The 20,770-nt window shown below is 42.2% G+C and overlaps 2 protein-coding genes across 13 annotated transcripts in view; one reads left to right on the top strand and one right to left on the bottom strand.

Moving 5' to 3' along the window:
* QTGAL (queuosine-tRNA galactosyltransferase) overlaps window positions 1-3,721 on the top strand; it is a 98,126-nt gene extending 94,405 nt beyond the window's left edge. For 10 of the 11 annotated variants that reach the window (XR_014936753.1, XR_014936752.1, XR_014936756.1 and 7 more), the window contains 2 exons: window positions 2,123-2,211; window positions 3,419-3,721. Coding sequence is in view for 5 of the 11 variants with exons in the window: in XM_015879845.3 (XP_015735331.2) it covers window positions 2,123-2,203 (81 nt within the window). In the remaining 6 variants the exon portion in view is untranslated. The remainder of the gene's footprint in view (window positions 1-2,122; window positions 2,212-3,418) is intronic. The other variant, XR_014936749.1, reaches the window with a different exon arrangement.
* TBCD (tubulin folding cofactor D) overlaps window positions 3,137-20,770 on the bottom strand; it is a 97,438-nt gene continuing 79,804 nt past the window's right edge. Inside the window, exons 30-39 of one of the 2 annotated variants that reach the window (XR_014936745.1) lie at window positions 20,005-20,088; window positions 18,513-18,671; window positions 17,701-17,839; window positions 12,634-12,841; window positions 11,685-11,762; window positions 8,056-8,145; window positions 7,091-7,178; window positions 5,802-5,911; window positions 4,418-4,502; window positions 3,137-3,530 (exon numbers count right to left, since the gene is read on the bottom strand). Coding sequence is in view for 1 of the 2 variants with exons in the window: in XM_015879840.3 (XP_015735326.2) it covers window positions 3,516-3,530; window positions 4,418-4,502; window positions 5,802-5,911; window positions 7,091-7,178; window positions 8,056-8,145; window positions 11,685-11,762; window positions 12,634-12,755; window positions 17,701-17,839; window positions 18,513-18,671; window positions 20,005-20,088 (970 nt within the window). In the remaining variant the exon portion in view is untranslated. The remainder of the gene's footprint in view (window positions 3,531-4,417; window positions 4,503-5,801; window positions 5,912-7,090; window positions 7,179-8,055; window positions 8,146-11,684; window positions 11,763-12,633; window positions 12,842-17,700; window positions 17,840-18,512; window positions 18,672-20,004; window positions 20,089-20,770) is intronic. The other variant, XM_015879840.3, reaches the window with a different exon arrangement.

A 20,770-nucleotide genomic window follows, 5' to 3' on the forward strand; every position in this document is an offset into this window, starting at 1 on the left:
TTTAAAATGGCTTCACAAGGAGCTGAAATCCTGTGCTGTGTGTGTGTATGTTTGAGAGCTTTTACCCAGGAGCATCAAATCATGGCTCCAGCTCATCCCAGTTGTGTAGCCGCCTGCAGTGCCACTTCACCTAAGGGTCTGCACTGTGTATTTTCTCTTGCTTTGAGGTAAAAGAGAGATGCTTAGAAATCACTTATTGTGCCCTGTTTTGGCATGGCTTCCAAGTGCTTGAAACGAAAGGGATTTTCTATTCTGTCTCAGTAATTAAACTAGTTCAATTGTGTAAAATTTTCAGTAAATTTACTGTTAGAGCAGTTACTGTAAAACTGCCTTGTTCCGTCACCTCAGTCTTGTGGGCTGGGAATGAAAGGTTTGTTTTTAGCTCTTCTGCCTAATTTAGCATCTGGGCTCTTCTTTTATTTTCATTTTTAACCCTTCGTCAGAGCAGGATGATTTTTTTTCAGCAAACCACACAGAAATGTTCCTGACCCCATGGCCAAAATTGGGTAGTCTTGGGTTTAGGAAATCATTAGAGGAGACTAAAGGTCACGATCAAGACCTGCATTTCTAAGTAGAATTCTCTGTTGATGTGAGTGCTGAGTTTTGCACTTGGGCCAGTGGGAGTCTGAGATCTGAACAGCAAAACCAGGACCCAGTCCTTCAAGGTACTTAAATGCTGTCAAGTGTTCTTAATATCAAGAGATTAAGAAACCCAACATACTCAACATCTTTCACACTCGGGCCCTTACAGCTCAGCTAAGCCAGTGGGTTACCAGGCAAAGTGGAGCTCTTGCTTTAAAAATCTGCTGCCTTGAAACCTTTTTTGCCCTCCTCCAAGTTATTCATTAGCTGTTATCGTTGTTCTTTTTAACTGTTTGTAAACATCAGCGCTCAGGTAATTGTATGGCTGCGGTGGATGTGTTTTGGTTGAAGTTCTGGATAAGATAACGTTGTCTTTATACTTTGGCATTGCCAGTGAAAACTGAGAAACACTGCAGGTAGAAGATAATGGCACGGGAGAGGGCAGGGAATCTTTGAGCCCAGATTTGAAATGTGCAGTGTTTGCTATAGGAGTTGAAGGAGCAGCCTGTGGACGGGGGACAGGTCGGGCTGTTCTGTAGTTGGACAGGCTGTTGATTGAGATGTTGCTCCTTGAATGGAGGGCTTCCAAGAAACACCTGTATGTTCTGTGAGCATTTTGATCAGCAATTCAGCTGAGCACACAGTCAGACCTCTGTGTAAGTCAGAAAACTTTATTACTGAACTCAGATGTATGGAAGGTCCCAGAGCAGTTTTATTGAAGCCAGTTATTCCAGCCAAAGTCCAACATTCTTCCTCCTTCAGTTCCAGTTTTGTTTGGGCTCTTGTTTTGTAACTTCCCGTCCAGAGCACCTGCAGGGTGTTGTGCAACTTCAATATTGCTACTCTGGACCATCCATTTAACCGTGTTCTGTAGCATTGTGAGGTTTAACTCATTTTTGTGACATTCCTGAAGTAGAACTCAGTAAGTTCTAATAAGGCCAACACAAAACATCAAAAACACTGATGTTGGCATGTTTTCTTTTAATGACATCACAGCTGTGGTAGGATCTGTTCTGCTGCCTTGAAAAATGACTCATGGAGCAAACCTACCAGGTTCAGTTAAAGTAACGACAGCTTAAAGGGAAACACCTTTACCGAAGCAGAGTATTTCAGCTGCTTGATGAAAGGTTTGTTTCATCAGCCAGGTTAATCATAGTTCAGAATCTACAAAGTCACTGTTGTATTGAACTCGGTCCCTCGGTCTGTTCTCTGCAAGTGCCTACACTGGAAAACAAAATACCCAGCACTGCAGATGTTTATCTTCAGAGCTCTCAGTGTAGGCCTCACGTTCTACTTCAGTGCATTAGAATGAGTTGTCTGACATCCACCCACAGCCCCGGAGATACTAACTTGAATGCTGGCTTCTCAACATAGGCTTAATTTTTGAAGTAATATGATTCTAAGCCTTGTTTTACTCACGTTTAACTCCACAAATGGGACTTTTTTTTTCCTGCGGTCAAAAGAACCAAATTAGCAAAACCTGTTACACCCTGAATTAACCTCTGTCTGGTTTTTGTGGGTTTTTTCTTCCCCCTCATAGGATTTGACAGGAGGAGCATTTGAATCAAACTTGAACATGCTGAACTTGAAAGAAGGGATGGATTATTATCACTTTAACTGAAGACAAAGGTAAGGCAGCAACATCAAAGCTTGAGTTATGTCCATATCAGCACGTGCAGGAAGACTGGTGTTAGAAATTATAGTAATCTGTGTTTTATTAATCTTTATTCCTTGTATCCCTTTATAAGGGAGGTGCTAACAGCACCACTGTGCTATTATTTATTTAGTTTATTTATATTTAGTGATATTTACTCCTTTTATTTTGAATAGCACTCACTACCAAGCTCATGTTTAAATTGTATTTGTAAATGAAGTAAGAATCAAATATGGGCCATAAGAGCACTGTTACCAGAGGGAAGCCTTAAAAATGCATCGAACAAAGCCTATAACCATGGATGTGTAAAGAGAGGATTCTGTCCAACTTTGGGGCCTCAACCTGCCCCTGCTGTTGGCTTCATTTCCTGTTACTGAGAGCAACAGCTGGCATGTTGGAGGTAAAGGTCTGCATGCAGCCAGTGCTGAGGTTAAGTACAGCATCCTCTGACTCCGGACTGTTAGAAGTAGTAACGTCACTTGGCAGGCCAGTGATGATTGCACGTAGATAAAGTTTTCACTTTTTGACGGACACTAAGTGTGTGAGTGAGTTTGTCCTACACTCTCCGTGAAGTTACTAACAATAAATTTTACATCTACTGCATTCTCTATTCAATAATTTGTTGTCCAAATTCCTACCATTTTCTTGAAGTACTGATTCTCCTCTGCCTTCTTCTAGGTAAAAATGGAACCCCCAGTTCCTAAGGGTGGTTTTACTATGTTTGCTTGAATAACACTTTCGCGTTAGCCAAAGTGACTTAGATTTTTTGTTTGAATATGATGTAAGAATGGCATAATTAATAACTGCATGTGTAATGAAACTCTGCTAAAGATGGAGCACCACTAACTACAGCCATTCTTACCTGCAGCAAAACAATTTTTGTAAGAAGAATGCAGTAAGTCAGGTTTAATTTTTAATGTGTAAACAGCAAGCACAGGTTGAATGATTCCATTCAGAATTGGACAAGTGTAAATCATTGGCACAGGGGGGAAAGAAAATACAACTAAAATCCAACAGGTCAGTTGTGACAGAGCTATGAAGCTATGAGGACAAACTGCCATCTTGTGGCTACAGATAATGAATTAAGAAAAAGACAATGTAGTGAAGTGGTGTTGCCCTCACAAGGTAGGCACATCTGCACAGTGCTGTAGGACAACTTCTGCCTCTTCTCTTGTTCACCAGTGCCTCACAGCAGCACTGAGAATCCAATGTGTTGAGATGCCACAGCAGCACCTGAACCAAGAGCTTCAATTTACAAAGCAGATCCAGCGCTGCAACTTCATTTCGCTGAGCTCTGCAAGAGAGAAAGAGAAGAGGTGGAATAGCAGCATGTATCACAGTTTGACCCACAGCACAGCTGTGTATGTAATTAATTAAGTATCCTAAACAGAGGAGAAAATGTAGAAATGTAAAGTTAATTTTTTTACTTTAAATTTATTTTTTTTGTTTATTTCAATAAAATGAATTCATCTTTTGCTAATATTATGCTTGGTGTTCTCTGCTACTGTCTGTTCTCAGGATCTGTGAGCTCCCTGCATGGGGACAGCTGTGACAGGTCTGTCAAGTGTCACTTTTAGAGCAAACTCTTGACAGTTCTCTGGGTAGGTTCTATTCTCTTGCTTACTTGAGCGTCACCTTTAGATAGCAGAACAGAACCAGCTCTCCCAGCAAGTAAAGCAAAAATACTGAGCAGATGGGCAGTTCCAAACTGTCTGCATTAAGGTGGAAAAAAAAATCTACACCTGATGTAATGTTGTTTTACGAATGAGTTAACCGCCAAAATATATCCTCTGTGGTAGAGATCTGTGACTGGACCAGCAGCACACGTTACAGTTGTGCTGTTAAAATGCAGTGGGGGGCTGCTACCCTTTTTTCTTCCCCAAAAAGGGCAGTCAAACAGTTTTTAAAACATCTGTGCTGTATTATTTCATTCTTGCTTTCTGTCAGAGTAAGATGTCACACTGCAATGCTGGAATGCTTTCAAGAAATGGAGTTGGAAGGGCTTAAGAGAAAAATTTTCAGCAATTCCACACACTCTGCAGTGAGCTGTGAGCACATTCCTACATTCATGAACCTGCGAAGAACTACATCTGTGCCACAGAACTTACAAATGTCCCTACTGGAACAACCAGTCATTACAGTGCTGCCTTCAAAAGGCTCAGGAGCGCTGCTGTGCCTTACCTTGGTTACCAGCTGTGGTTTGGGCACCTTCATCAGGTCACAGAGGTGGTTGCGCTTCTCTCGTAGCTCTGCTACTTCAGCTTCCCTGCACAAAGCAGCAGATTCCAGTCACTTCAAACATAAACCCCAATGCTGGCTGTGTGAGCTCCCAGTTTTCTATTTTATCACTATGCAAGTGTTTGTTCTTTCCAGTGTATTTCAAGCTGGCTGTTCTTGTGACATCACATCTTAAGAATAACGTCAGCTTTTTGCACCATTTTAAGCCAGATAAACCATAAATACCCACCGAGCTCCTCCAGAACTGGCAGTGACCAGTTCAACTCCAAACCGACTCCAAAAACAACAGAGAAAAAAGCAAAAGTGCAAGGTTAATTTAATTAATTAAAAATGCCCTGTATAATATATATATAAATATTTGGGCACTTGAGACAGTGGATGATTGTAGAATGTACAAGGCTGGCAAAGACCTCCAAGATTGCCATGTCCACCCGTCAAGGAGACCCACCAGCACCCACCAGTAAATCATGACATGCCACATACTGGAAACTTTCCTGTAGCTAAATAAAATGTGATTATTTACAGCACAACTGTTTATTCAAACTTGGAATTGTACAGTGGAATGATTAACTGTCTGTAATTCTAGCAAAGAAAATGTTACAAGAATGCACATCCCAGTAACTGCTTCTTCCCCAAATATTTAGCTCTCATTTGGCTTCCTAATGTTGGTGCTTATTTTACTGCTGCAATTACTGTGTTTTAGCACTGAGAAGGGCTCTCTGTGACACTCAGCAATGACTCATTTATCTTCCTTTGGAAACAGTTCAAATTAACACGATAAAACAATTAAATTTTAAGTAAGCTGGTTCTTCATCTTTAATCTCAGTGCAATGGATAAAGCAGGCAGGCAGTCACAGCTCAGAAATGGCAAAGCTCAAATGCAGAAACAAGCTGGAAATTAAATACAAGTTCAGTAATGTAAGCAGCTGAACTACAGCATTAAGGTGTGCTTGTTCTTCAAACATATCTGAGTTTATTTCAATGCCAAGAAATATCAATGAAGAAAAAAACGGTTAATATAATAATATATATGACATACATTCTTGATATCCTTCAGAACACCTCCCCTATTACTCTTTGAGGCAATGAGGGGCAACTTGAGCTCAGGCGAAATCTGAGCAATGACATTTCAGTTAATTGCTGTTTATAGTTTGCACTGATCTTTTCTCTTCCAAAATCCTACCAGAATTAAATACTTAACACTGAAGTATTGATCAGTGCAGCTTCCTTACCTCCAGTCATTAAAGGTGGGGATGTTTTTCATTCAACTTCAGTGCTACAAGAACTATTTCAGCTGTTCTTGCTATCTGAGAACAAATTCACTTACCAGTTACTCTCGCTGAGGATGGCCATGACCTCATCTATAATGGCAGGATCAACTACTTCACTGTAGGTTATCAACATTTCATACACTTGACTGGCTGTTGTTTTCCGTATCTACATGGAAGAGGCAGAGAAAGCTTTAGTAAAGTATCCAGGTTGTTGTGTCCCTCATCCCAGAGACTGTAAGGCAGTGAAACTCCAGGAGCTGTCTGCAGGCAGATGGTGATGCAGGTAACACCAGCTGTGAGACTCCACTTCCAGCTGCAGTTACTCAGGTCTTCTTTCCCAGAGCAGTTGAGTTGCAATGTGATGTGCATAAAGAAAAAGCAAGTAAGGCAGTAAGGCTAGTTCCTGAGGTGCAACATGTGGAAAGAGACTGAAAGGAAGACTGCAAAACAGGAACACATTCTGATTCTTATTTTTTTAAAGAATGCCTGATGGCAACTAAAAGGAGGCAAAGAAATTACAGGCTTATTTCCTGAGCAGTGGTGCCAATTTAAATTGACCGCTCTATAAAAAGATAATATATTTATGATGTAAAACATGACATGATTTATCTTCTGTTCTTACATTGCCCCTCCTGCAAAGTTCTCGTCCTGTAGCAAGGGAACACAGCATGGAAACGCTCGGACCAAAGGATCCGACTTTGCTGAGCACCACATTGTTCTGCCCTGAACACGAACTGAATCAATGCTAGAACAAACAGTGAAGGTTTGTATTGGCCAGGAACCAGGGCACGCAGTGCTTTCTCAGACACTTCAATCCCTCATTGGTTTCCATGTTTTTATGTGCCCTTGCAATTACATCTGACAGCCCTGGCTTCTCCTGCACTACCTGAGTGCTGATGCTGCCCCTCCTCACAGATACACCTGCCAGCATTCCCAGATGAAGCCCTGAATTCCAGTGCCACTGGAAGCTCCTTGCTGGGTACAGCTGCCACAGCAGCCATCAGTCCGGGCTACCACATCTGGTACAGTGAGCGCAGCCTTTCTCCCATAAATTTCACAGAGCCAAAAAAACCCAACCAACCAATTGCAATGGCTGCGATGCCATCCCACACAGAACCCTCCCCTGCACATCCTCAGAAGGAGGAGCTCGTTTTTTGAGCCCTGTTTCCGTTACTGAACCTGCCTCAGGTGGCAGCACAGCAGAGAGCAGAGCCTTGAGAAATAAACCTAGTATTACATCACTATCTCTTCAAAGCACATTAAAGCAACATTCTTAATTTCTTTTTTAAACTTGATATGTATTGAAGTAATGTAATGGATACCGTGCAGTGTCTTCCAGACTTACCACAGGAAATGGATGGCAAAGGAGGAGAAGCAGCTGAAACAAAACTTTCTCTCTCATATCTCCTTGAAATTGAATTAGGCCACAAAACCTGAAGAGCACAAGAAAATACAGATCTTGAGTGACAGTTGTTGGTGCTGTAACTGTGAAAGTACATTTTGAGGATCAGAATAAAGGTGCTCATTAGAAGAAACAACAGGGAGAGAATGAAGCATTGCTGTCCCCAGGAAATCTCAGCTGATATCCCAAGTGCTGTGGGAAAGCAAACACTGAGAGCGAGTGCGCTGAAATTCTTATGGGTTATGGAGATGCCACACATTTATGCCAAATACAGATGTGGTTTTAAAGCTACTGGAGGCAGCCCCAGTGTCTCTGCACAAAGACTCGCATCTCAAATCAGACTCTCACATAAAACAAAAGATCACATAGGTAAGAGTGAAAGACAACACCATGGATTCCTTTTCATTTTAGGCATTCTTGCAGTCTTAAAATATCATCAATAAAGAAATGATATGAAAGTCAGTTCTACCACTGAGCATTCATCCAGCTTTGCAGTGCTTTGTCTTTGTGTGCCCTCATCCAGTTTTGGTTTCCTCTCTTTGCCATCTGATCCAGGTGTTGGTTTTTTTTCCTCCCTAAAACCAGGTAACAATTTTGCTGGTGTTTTCAGCCATTTCTGGTGTACCTGTGAGATCTGCTCAATTTTAGGTACCTTCCATTGGCAGCACCTGAATTGAGCTCTACAAGCAATAAGGAAATGGCTGCCATCACATTCAAAAGCATCAACATTTTAAGAGCAGCTAATACTTCTCAGATCCTTCACTTGCATTTGAGCAACCACTTAACTTCCTATCCCATGTATCTGTATGCATTTCTCATCTACATCCTTACTCCAAATGGTGCACACTGAGGCTACCATCACCACAAGCAGACAGAAGATGTGCTTTGTTTATCTGACTGTGACTCACACTCCGATGCTGGAGCGAAGCTTCCGGATGTCTTTGGATCTTTTGATCTCTTCTTTACAAAGGTGAAGTAATTTCACTGGAAATGGATGGCTGGAAAGGGGAAAGAGAAAAGGATGAGAAAAGGATCGCCACAGAATTTCAAATACATTTAATGATTTTAAAGATGACAAATTAACATTCAAAAGAGAAGAAAGACACTGCCCAGAGCTGTTTGCAGCTCCCTGCACAGCGGCACACCCTGAGCTGGGCTTTTGCTGAACACAGATTAGTCCGGCCACCACCACATTACAAGGCCATTTTTCTTTTAATGGAAGAGAAACAATTAGTGTGAATTAAGTTACCTGCACACTGAGGAGTGAATTATGTTTCTCATAATCAATTCCATCCATGCCTAAGAACCAGCTGCCCAGGGCTTGTGTTTACTGCATCGCACTGTATGATCACAAACACTGAGCCAGGAATGAAAGTATCCTGTAAGAACTGCAGTGCTCCATGTAACGCTGTGGTGCCCTGGTGGTCCCCATAAGGTCTTAACCAAACTTTCCACAAAGGGGGATAAACATTGTTCTTAAATACTCGACCAGCCTTTAAGCCCGGATTCCTTTAGCGATTCCAGACAACGTAATTAAACACAGGGCTTGCAGTTCTGCTCAGCATAGCGGTCATGAAGCCATCTTTAAATAGAGTGAGGAACAAGTTCTTTTTATTTTCCTATGCAGGCTGGGAAATGCAATTCTCACAGCTCTTTCCCAGACACTCATACAAACACAAGTACTGTTAGTGTTATTTCAAGGACCTATTAGAGAAAAGCAAAGAGGGAATATTACTTTTATTTCAGTACAAATTATTTAATCTTTTACTCGCTGCACTCAAAGCTGAAGTGCGATAGATGCAAAAAAACCAAACCCAACCTATTTCATCTTTGGATCCTGAATACAGAGACTGCTGGATGGCACAGCCTGCAAATCTCACTGCACCGTGTATGTAAAGCAGCAGCCCTAACATTTATTTTCTGCTACTGTGACCCAAAACTGTGGATATAAACTGTTCAGAAATGCAGTATAATGTAATGTGCTGAACAGCCGTACATTTAAAACAAAAACCTTCCTTCCTCTCCCCCACGATTACACAAAGACATTGTGTGGACAGCTAACTCCAATACCTGCAATGCATGCCTGGCTTTCAGCACAGAACAGCTGTGACAGTGAATTAGGTGAGATTTTAATCTGGTTCAACAACGAGCACATCGTGGAGGAGCAGAGCAACAAAGAGACCAATGGAACAAGAGCATCTGGAATAAATTTAGCACACGTAACCTTATGTGCAGCATTTTGTGTTTAAAACACATGCACTGTCATTTGCCAATTTCACATCTGAAATAACTACACCTAACCTACGTATGATCTCAAATGGCTCCAATAGCTTGGAAAGGAAATTGAGAAAATTCCTTCTTCTGTGTGGTCACGGTGCCAGCAGAAACAGAGCCCACGTCTGGGGAAACACATCAGTGTGTGCACCTTTCCATGGTGTCACAGGTGGCACTACAGGAAGGACTGGGACATCAGCTGGGGTGTCTGTGAAGCAGAGTTCAGCTGCTGCCGTGCTCCTTTGCACTGTGCTTTACTGGGCACTGAGAGCATTGCTGCTTCTGCTAAATCCACAGAAGCACATAATCATGGTGTGCAGTCAGTGGGGACATCTCTTCCTGCTCCTCTGCCTGCCCTGTTGCACACAGACTGTCACGGTGCAGTAAAGTCCATGTAAGAGTTATGGCAAACCTGTAAAGCTGTGCATTGTGGACTTCAAAAGCCATGGTGGGAGCAGGCAGGAAAACCCCTCTCAAAGACAGGGCTGACACCGTGTGGCACTTTGCTACAGCTGTGCACTGAGCTCCCAATGAGCAGCAACGATCCAGCCAACAGCCACCAATCCCAGTTAAATTCAGCCCACGTATAGTGTTACCTGCTTTGGGCTGCTAATGTTTTATTATTATTATTTAAAATGCCCATTGTGCTGCACAATGTCCATGTTAAACCTCAGAGTGCATCTGTAAGTATTATTACTCATAAAGTGGCAGTTAACTGTTTAGCAGCTGGTGTAAGCACGATGCTGGTGTACGCACGATGCTGGTGCAGGCCACGCTGCAGCCTAAGTCCCCTTGCAATTCACTCAGCACAACTGGGAAAAAACACAGAAGAGGGAAGAAATGGGAGCCAGGATGACATTATATAAAAGCTTCCATAGCACAATGCACCAGTGGCCTTTCACACCACGAAGCAGGGCCTGAAATGTCAGGCTCATTTTGCTTTGTTTCTGCACTTTCACGGCACAGTTCCTGGGTAATCGGTCCCACTCAAGAATCCAGACCCAGAAGTCACATTTGTTCACATTCTATGAAGTAGGTGTCAGCCAACAGCACAGGCCTCAGAGCCAGGATCCATCCCTTAACTGCAGCCAGATGGCACACGCCTAACTAAGAAAAGGCAGACATTGTACTGAACACAATTCTGGGCCCAGTTAAATGGCAAACTACGCTGCACAGAGGCTGCTTTTAGAGCACAGCAAAGCCCAGCACTGCAGGCTCGCCTGGCTCTCAGTGAAGTGCACACAGTTCATGGTTACCAGCCCTGACCACAAGGCAGCCTATAACCAAGAAACCATCACATGCAGGAACTACATCCTCTAACTCTGACTATCTCCAAATTTCCTTAGGGGCAGCCTTTCACATGGTAATTAGTTCCTGCAATTCATGCCCTCCGTTCCAGTTCCCTTTGCATCAAAATGATCCACTGGGCTGCAAGAAATAATTTTTTACATCTCTTTTTGAGTTCCAACATCAAACTGGAATCAAATTCACTTGGATCAACTTCAAAACCTCTCCCACCCCCATTAACCCTCCCGCACTCCATTTCAAATCTTTTAACTAAGCATGAGAGCAGCAGCAGGGCTGAGTGAGTCTCACTGACAGCAGTGAGTAGCAGCAATCCTACCACGTGTTTCTGTTTGTGACCCATGAGGGAGGCAGCCTGTGTCCTACCAGCAGAGAGCACGGCACGATGACCAAACCCACCTGCAAAGCTCATTCTCTGAATAGTTGATGAACTGTGATCTCTTATTCAGAAAGGTACTGCCAGAACTAAGATTATCTAAATATACCCTTGAAAACAAGGGTAGATTCAATTAGGACTTACATTAAGAAAAGCAGTAAGGTTTTGGAAGCAAGAGGCAGCAGGCATTCATTCTATTTTGCAGCATCACCACAGGATTCTGTCACTGCTAACGGCTCCCAGCACAGCACAGAATGTACTACAAAACACTGCTGTTTAGGATGCTGCAAAAGGGCTTTGATGCAGGCCTGAGCCTGCCAGGTGAAACGAGCAAAGTGAATTTGATTAACATACAGGTCATTAAACAATGAACCAAGAACCAACTTCTATGAGAGTCAAGATTTCAGTAAGACTCTTTTGAGGCTTTCTGGTCCAAAACTTACCACAGCTGCCATTTAAGCATTACACCCATATATCTACAAAGATGTGGACCACAGCCACAGCAACACTCAGCAGCATCAGCGTAACATTTCAAAGACCCACTGCAAAGTGAAAAACAAACAAAGATTGGCAGCAACTTACTTCCCCTGCGTGGTAAATATATCAAAACAGCCGTTTGCCAGCATTTGGTCCAGCATTGTCAGGAGAGGTACAGACACCCTGATGAGAGAAAAGAATTTGCCAGTGTAAATAAACGTCCTGGCATACATATATGTGCTATTTTTAATGAGAAGCAAAGAAAGAAACTTCCTATCTACCTACATCTTTAAATTAGAACTCTAATTTGCACAGAGGAGGGTTGCTTGGTAACTTCTGTGTGTTGGCTAAATCATCCTCCTTGGCTGAGAGGGGGACATGCTGCAGCCAAAAGGAAAAAGAACTAATTAACAAAATGCCTGGTTTAAACTGGCAGGGTCCTGAAAACTCAGTTAAAAGCAGTAGAAAAAAATACATGTATGTTCTAACCATATTTTATCGGATGTATCAGAAGTCACAGAGCCCTCTTATCAAATAAGCCAACACACAATGTGCCAGGTGGAAAAATCTATAGCATGGATTCTATTTCAACAGCTGCAAAAAAACCCAGAAATTACTATAAATACAATCTGCAGTTCTGCTGTCAGCAGAATTATTTGGTTCAATAGGAAAATCTCTTATTAAACATGTTTGGTGCATCAAGCTTAGAGACATAAACTGCCAGGAAGAATCACCTGCAAAGGAGAATCTTCACATGGTCGTTGTACTTCATGTGTATGTGAAAAGACCACTACCAAAATGAAGCACAGGCTGCACTGCACAGCATGCTGTGATATGTAACCCCCAGTACTGCACTACAGAAACAACGTTATGCCTCGTATTGAACTACAGCAAATGCAAAATGTTCTACCAGCAGTTCATTACAAGCTTCAGCAAAGGCGTGCTGTACCAAATGAAGATATTAAAGCAGGTTTACGTGGTTCAGGCAGAGTGGAAAAAGCTGTTCTCTGCATCCAACTTCAAATGGTTGCATTCAAGATAGATAAACAGTTACCGGTCATTCCGCAGGTTGTCCTCGAAGACCTTCAGCAGTGTCTCACAGAATCCCTCCATGGCGCTGGAATCGTTCTGGATTTTCTTCATGTAGTCAAACAGGCTCTGAGCCGAGTACCTGAGCTGCAGCAGGAGAAAGCTCAGAACAAGGGCTGAGGGAATGACCCGCTGTGCTGCACACCTGTGCTGCTCTCCTGAGCACATGAATTCTGTGCCAACATGTGACAGGAAGATTATATTTTGCTTTCGTTAAGCCTTGTTCAAAGTGGGTTTTTTCTAACCCTTTTCAAGTTTTGCCATTGTAGCAAAAAAAAAAAAAGACCACATTAAAGATCCCTTGTTTTCTTTCTTTCAAAATAAAACCTCCCTGCAGCACTATCATCATCCTGCTGTACTAATATAATGCTCGAGTTGTGAATCTGGAAGTTAGAAGCAAGAAGTTTGAGGGGTAACATCTATTGAACAAATTGATGTGACTGAAAAACACAGTGGGCTCCCACAGCAGCGTTTTCCAGCAGGGCAAACAAACCAGCAGCAAACCCAGTTACAAATTAAAGCCACCTCAGAAATTAAGGACACCTGGTTTAAATTCAGATGGGAATCAGCTGTTTCGGAGCAGCAGCAGGAGGAGCTTTCAGCGCTGTTTAAGGTTCAGCTGTGTGCAGTCCCTTTGGACTATTTGCAATTAAACTTCAGGGCAATTCAGGGTCCTCACCTGGGATGCTGCACAGGATGCTACTTCAGCTGTTTGTTCTATGCAAAAGGAAAGGGCACACCTACACGTGGCCCATTTGGAGGCTGTGCAGAACCGAGACACAGCAGGGTAAGCAGAAAAACTGCAGAAGGAAGATAAAGCCATACCAAAGTAAAGGTGTGCACAGAGCACTATTGCTCAGCAGACTTAAAACCAGGACATTTTTCAAACAGACAGTGCAGACCAATGGAACCTTAACACAGCGAGTTAACACTTCATCAACTGGTTACATCCCCATTTCCTCCTCAGATGAATGCTTTAGTTTAATGCAGACAGCCTCCAAAAAGCACCTGAGCCGCCACCCAAAGCTCGTGAGGACTCACAGAGAACATCTCCAGAACTTTTCCTCATTGGCACAACCCAGAATTCACACTATGCAAACACACCCCCTTCCCTGGGGCAGCTACACGAGGAGTGGGAAAGGAAATCAGGAGGTTGACAGGCTGGAACTCAGACAGCATTGGGTAGGAACTCCAGAGGAGTGCTGACAATAACCCTGTCCTTAGGAAACACAGCAGAGCAGGGTTTGCCATGGCCCAGCTCTGCCATCAGTTCAGCCAGCAGGAGGTAATGAAGCACAGGCCAATGGACGGTAAAGCAGTGGTGCTCAAAGGGACCCTTAATTGATGGTAAAACTGTGGATTTTAATGCTGGAACCAGGGGAAAAGTACGAGCGAGGTCATTAAGATGTGCAGCTACAGCAATGGGAGAAGCATGTACAGCTCGAGATAAATAAGGTGCCAAAATAAACTGTCACAAAAACATTTCCCAGTCAGCTTGCGGTAAAGCTGAACTACAATACTTCTAAATAGAGCCTTGAGGCAGTGACTGGGTGGATTTGTTCAAAGGAAATGGGCTCAGGCATTTGATTTACAGCTGAACATTGGAACCTCAGCTACCCGTCAGCTCTACAGATGCCTGATTCCTAGAGGGGCTGTGACTGCTTACATTCCTATCTTGGCCAGACCTGATAAAGCCATCTGTAGGGCACGATGAGAAAGGACAATACAGCACTGAAGATGTTCTGGAGACCCACGTGCCCTGAAGGTCTCTCCTTAGAGGCCCTGGTATCTCAACAGGCATCCAGTGCCATAAATGAAATACACAGCAACTCCAGAACATAAGGAAGGAAAAAAGCATCTGCATAGAGGCCTGAATTATGGCTTTAGGGGGAGGGGAAAACAGCAGAACTGGAAAGCATTCAGTGTTCTGCACCTAACTCAGCACAGACAGAAGGCAAATGAGAAACTATGGGAAGAGCTTCCACAAGAGCAGCGTTTTTATCTGCTGATGGCTGCTAAATGCTTCAGCCTTCAAAGAAGCACTGGAACAGAAAGTGCAAAGATTCCTGTAAGACAAATGGAAGGCACAATGTCAGCACTCGGTAACACTGGTTTGGGATCATTTCTAATCCTGACAAATGCACAGCACTGCAGTGGCAGCTGCCTGTTTTCCCAGTAACAAAACAACAACAACACTGCACATCTTCACAAGCAAAACTGTGTCTCCTTTGTTCTGCTCAGAACACCTCATAACTCACCAAGTCTTTGGAGGGCAATAACTAAGGCTGGAGTCAGGGATATTTCAAGGAAAGCAGGAATATAACAACTCACACTATTTCCTTGTAAAGAAGGATGTCAGAAATGACTCTTAAATGTATTTTGCCAGAGCTGTCACTTAGGAAAGCAGCATTTCAGGCTGTTTGCTCAAATGCAACATGCATTGATCCACCGTAACCAGGTGGTTTAGAACTGGATGCTGTTCTCTCTTTTCGTATCATCTACAAATGTCCCAATATTTCCATGTGTCCCAACATATCTGTTCAAGGTCCAATGATGTTTTCTCCCAACCATACCCCAAACCAGAAACGTTCTGCAGTCTCTATGGGGGGGATGAGAATCACCAGACAAAATTTTGCATGTAATGTGATTCAACAATAATGAATTTATAACCCAACCCCTGAAACTACAGCAGTTGTGACCTGCAGAAAGAGCACCGCTGTTCAGTTCACATCCTTGTGTCCTGGGAAGATATTTATGCAGCTGTAAGAAACACACAGCACTGCAGGCCGCACGTACAGCTGGAGGATGCTTGTACACAGACAGTGCACACAGCAGTGCTGCTGAATGCCAAAGGGAACAACACCTTCTGTTTTTCCCCCTCACTTGAAGTGCTCAAGCTGGAATGCTTTCAGCAACCACTGCCACCACAGCGGCTCTGGGAGACTCCATGCAGCACATTTCAGTAAGCATAAAGAACTAAAGAACTGCTCTCCTTAAATACACTGCTGGGCAACTTCTAACTGCAGAAGAAAGGTCAGAGACCACCGACCACCTTCCACCAACACCTCAAGGAGACACAAAGACAAACTGAGATTCAAAAGCATGTGGCCATACAGCATATGAGAAAGCTGAACTTTCTAACTTCGATATCCATGTGTGCATTCGTGTACATAGTTTTCTTAAGTGAGAAAGGGAAGAAAGAAGTGATTGCAGAACACACACAGTACTGCAGAACACATACCTGAATACTCTTTTTCTTTTACCTAAGGTCTTTAAATTTGCTTCTTTCATATGGATTTAATAGTAACATCTCTTAAAATTGTCCACTTATGTTTTAAATGAGTCCCTGGATATTCAACAAAGATCACAACGGGCTCTGATGGAATCGTTTCAAACACCAGTCATTATGAGAGTCATCAATTCTAATTTATACATCACATTTTAAGTATTAAACGTAAAACACCACACACTGCTTAATCCCAAGTGTAAATAGCCTGCACTTCCAGCCTCTCCTGCACTTCTATTTGGCTCAAAAAAGAATGAGGTCACTTTGTTTCCAGAGCCAACCCTCCTGAGAATATCTGAACTGGAACAAGAACTCAGTGCTGACGACAAGCACAGGGTCACAGAAAGGTAACGTCTCAAAACTGCAATTCTGAAAGAAGCACAGAAGGTTTCCCTAAAATACTCTGCTGGGTGGCAGCAGGGAGGGCAGCTACCAGCACCCAGTGTCTGCACATCACAAAACTGAGCACAGACAGAACTTAAGGAAAAAAAGACAGAATGTTGAATAAGAATTTTCATCTGACCTTGGTAGCAGTCTGACTGTCTGCTCCCCCGCCACTTTCCTCCCCTTTTATGCTTACAAGAATAACTCTGGTTTTGGTGGAGCCTCCAGTAATTAGCTGTTTGACTGCGAGCTGAATTTCATGTGCATGTCTGCCCTTACAAAAATCTGCTAAGAGTTACATCGTCTATCCACTAATTACTGTCACCAACCAATAAACACATGTTTTCAAACTTTCAAAGACAGCCCTTTCTATTGAATTAGTTGACATTTTAGAAACATCGAAATTGTCAAAATTGCCTTAAATACATAATGCTGCAGATGCCAGATCCTCAACTACACAAAACCCCCGGGGATATGGAAATCTCTGGATCACAAATTCAAAGCCTATGGCACCAGGCAAACCCCATCACTTGGATGGACTCCAAACAATCATGGTAAGCCTGAGAAGTGGAAGCAATAGGAGGCAGCAGAACGGTGACCTCCTCCTCCTGTGAGCAGCAGGAGCTGTTCTCTCCACAAAAACTGCATTTCCTGCCACCTACCACTCTTCCAGTGGTATTTACTTATTTACAGACAGTAAATTACCCTTATTTAGGAACACCTGAACATTGACAGCATTCTGACTGCTGCTTTAGAGCACCATCAGCTCTTAGAGGACCGCTGCAATTTAGAGGTTTAACAGACAGACCAAAATATTCTGTTGCTGGCCGGTATTTCTCTGCAGTGTGTACAGAATCGTGCCCTTACTGCAGGATATTGTTTTCATATGCATTACATGTTCAGCTGAACCCAGTAACAAAAATGTTTCAAGCCAAGTACCTTGAAATAAGTAATATGGAAAAAAACATGAACTGCAGGAGAAGGTCAGAAGGATAATTTAAATGATAAAGTCTTGAAGATTGTGGCAGCATGATGGACTACCAAAACCAGTGATAAGGGAGAAGTCTGTACTCAGAAGAATGAAGGAGAGACTGCAAAGCTCAGAGCGTGCAGTTTGACATTTGAATGATAGTTCTTCGTTACATACTTCTTGCTACCTCTTTGGTACTTTACAGGAAATCACATCAAAACAAAAGCTGTGTATTTTCTAAACATGCAGTGAAAATGTAATGACAACTAATAATTAATATCCTGTGTAATTGTTTTGTTTTTTTTTTTAAGGATATTTTTAACAAGGGTTAAAACCGGGCATTAAATAAATACATCCTCCTACCAAACAGGAAAGCTACTCTACTTTCTTACCGTTGTCTCTGTTAATCCACCAACAGACACCGAGAGACCCAAAAGCACGTAGTACTGGTACGCAGGCAAACCTAAAAGCTGGGTGATTCGAGGGAAAGCTTCTGATGCAGCATTCCAGTTTAGAGTTTCTGCCTCTGACCTGGGGAAAAGGAAGAAGAAAATAGTTTTGTCTGTGAGTACTTCCATCTCCATACAGTGCTATGATAGCGCCTCTTCCTCAAGTAAAGGTCTCTGAATTACCTAAAAACCCCAAATCTCTCATTGCTATAGGAGGAAAATAAACACCAAGACTACCAGTTACATCCAGTAAAGTGAAGCAATGTTCAACTCCACATCCTGATTCAGATAAAGGATTTGAACCACAGTTTCCTTTTCCAAAGCACTTTTTTCTATGCTAAAAAAGTAACTACTCTTTCTTCCAGTGTTTAAGAGGCATTTGAATAATGCCCTTCATAATATGCTTTCATTTTTGGTTAGCTCTGAAGCACTCAGAGAGTTGGACTCAGTCTCTGGAAGTTCCTTAAAACTGAACCACCCCTGCAGAGATGACCTCCACCACCCCAAATCTACCATGAAACCGGCCAGTGGGTTCAGAAATTATTGAGAGCTGATCCAGAGGAAGACTCCAGCAGCATAATGCCCTTCTCCTTAAGAAATCACTGTTTTCACAGACACTCATGCCATAAGTTCTACTTCTGGGTTTGTTTTGTATGCTTACATGTGTTTATTGAAATGCTGACAGCACCAAACACGCCCGAATAAAACAAACATTTTATTTCCACTGATTTAGGAAAGCTCCTTCAATCCATTACCTTGGGAATATCCTCTCCAGTTCTTCTCGATGAGGTACGTGTGGAACTGGAGGACTGTCAAAATGTAAAAGGGTAAGGAACACGGATCCTGCATGAGCTCGAAACTTATCAATTTTTTCAGCTGATTGTTGGGCCAGCCAGCACATAATCTGTTTGCATCTATTAAAAAAAGAGAGAGCCAGAGAGAACAATTCATCATGTATAATGAGTAGGATGTGTATTTAAATCACTGCAACAATATCAAAATCATAGCAATATGAAAGAAGTCTGGTTTAATGCTTTGTAATGAATATGCAGATGAATTAAGAAATCAAAATGGTGACAGAACCTTTACAGATTTGTTTCCCACATATCAATCAAAAAATGCCACAACTCTAACGTTACATAGCATTTGATGTTCACAAATCACATCTGAGAATATACAGTGGTGCTTTAAGGATTGGATGAACATTTCAGATGGAAACAGAACACAAATCCTGGGAAAAGCACATTTTCAAGTAGAAAACTCCAGACAGTGGACAAGGTCTATTCACCCATCCCAAATGAGGATTCAGCTCTGGTTAGTTATTTAACTGTATCCCAATTAGCCTGCATCCATAATTATATTCTTCACTATGAAATCGTGTTCTACAAGGCCCTTTACACCTTCAAAAGGAAAACTAAGACATCAGAAAGAGCTAGAACTCTTTCAGCTACAGCAAGACCTCCAACACCAAGCAAACGTGATTCTTTCTCTTTCAATCAAGTTGGAAAGAATTCTCTTTTAAGTCTGACGTTGACTAACTTCTGCAAAAGCCCAACAGGAGGAAACCCCTGGACAACAGGCACTGGCTGAGTACTGCATTCCTACAGAACCCACCACTTTCCTTCCAAGCATCTGATTCACCAACTAGCAGTCATTCACTTGTTTGTAAATCTCGTAATTAATTAGGAATCACGTAGCTATTCAGCCAACATGGGCATGCTCTGTCCATAAACCATCACCAATCTTGCTTCACCTCAAGCTGGAACTGCAAATCACATTCACTACCAGGAACACAAATACTCATGAAACCAAAAATCTGAATCTCCGTGCAAATTTTGTTTTTAATGTATTTCCTCATTAATAATTCTGTAAAGATGACAGAAATGAAAACATTTCACCGCATTCCAAATCAATGATGCAGTGCTCTGTGTAAGCGGGTGAATTCCTGTTCTATTTAAGTGAATAACGCTGGCAATGTGCACAGAGGCTGCAAGTACAGACCAAATCTCACAGATGCACTCTGTTTGTAAAGCAAGACTGCTGCCCACTTTCTCTCATGGAGGTTAGCCCCTCTGAAATGCAGATACAACATTCTCAGCATCCAATATGGTGTAAAATCCATGTGTTTCTATCAAAGGTTTCATATGCTCAACAGAGGAATAAGTATACAACATATAAGCAATACTTCCTTGTATGGATTGGAATGTAACTGTAAGAGATAAGACAAAAAGAGAACAAGTAGCTCACATGTTGGCATTAATTAACTCTGCTTCATTCTGAACCAGCAAAAGCGTCACTTTCATTAAACTTGTCATAGCAGCTTCACGTACCCTGTTGGAACAGAAATATGTTAGAGCAGGAAACTCAGTACTTAAATAAATACAGCAGCAATTAGGTTAAACAGATGCTGGTAAAAAAAACAGCAGGTACAAAACATTGAAAACACTGAACAGTGAGAGCAGTTATCACATTTTGGGAAGGAGTGCCATAGGAATGCATAAATCCTCATTCCATAGAGCCAAGCCCACGTTTGCACTGAGAGCCATCCAGGCAGATCCCCAACCTGTCATGGTTTTCTGTCCAGCCAGATATCATCAGGTTATTAGGAAGGCCAAAATTGATAGCCATTATTCATTTGTAGCATACAAATTGGTTTCTAAATCTCAACCTTTTGCCTTACTTCAAATTCTCTGCTTCTAAAAAGGCTGACTGACATTTTTGCAGAGATATTTAAACCACTTCTGACAGTGTCACATTCTTCCAAATTTTCAAGCTCTGTACTTCCAACATTAGGAAAAACTGTGACTCAAAGTGGCTCAAATCCCTCTCCTATATTGATTCTGCGAAGAAACTTAGCTTAAATAACATTAACATGTGCTTGATGTCCACCTTCCTGACCAGAGCCAGCACATTCAGCCTTTCTCACTAATAAGTAAATACACAGAAAGAAATTTATGAAAGGGTACACCTGTCTACAGTGAAATTTCCAAGATAAACTGAAAAAAACAGTTGC

This window comes from Coturnix japonica, chromosome 23, assembly GCF_054131305.1.
Source record: "Coturnix japonica strain WE chromosome 23, WE-NBRP24, whole genome shotgun sequence".
In the NCBI taxonomy this organism is placed as follows: domain Eukaryota; kingdom Metazoa; phylum Chordata; class Aves; order Galliformes; family Phasianidae; genus Coturnix; species Coturnix japonica.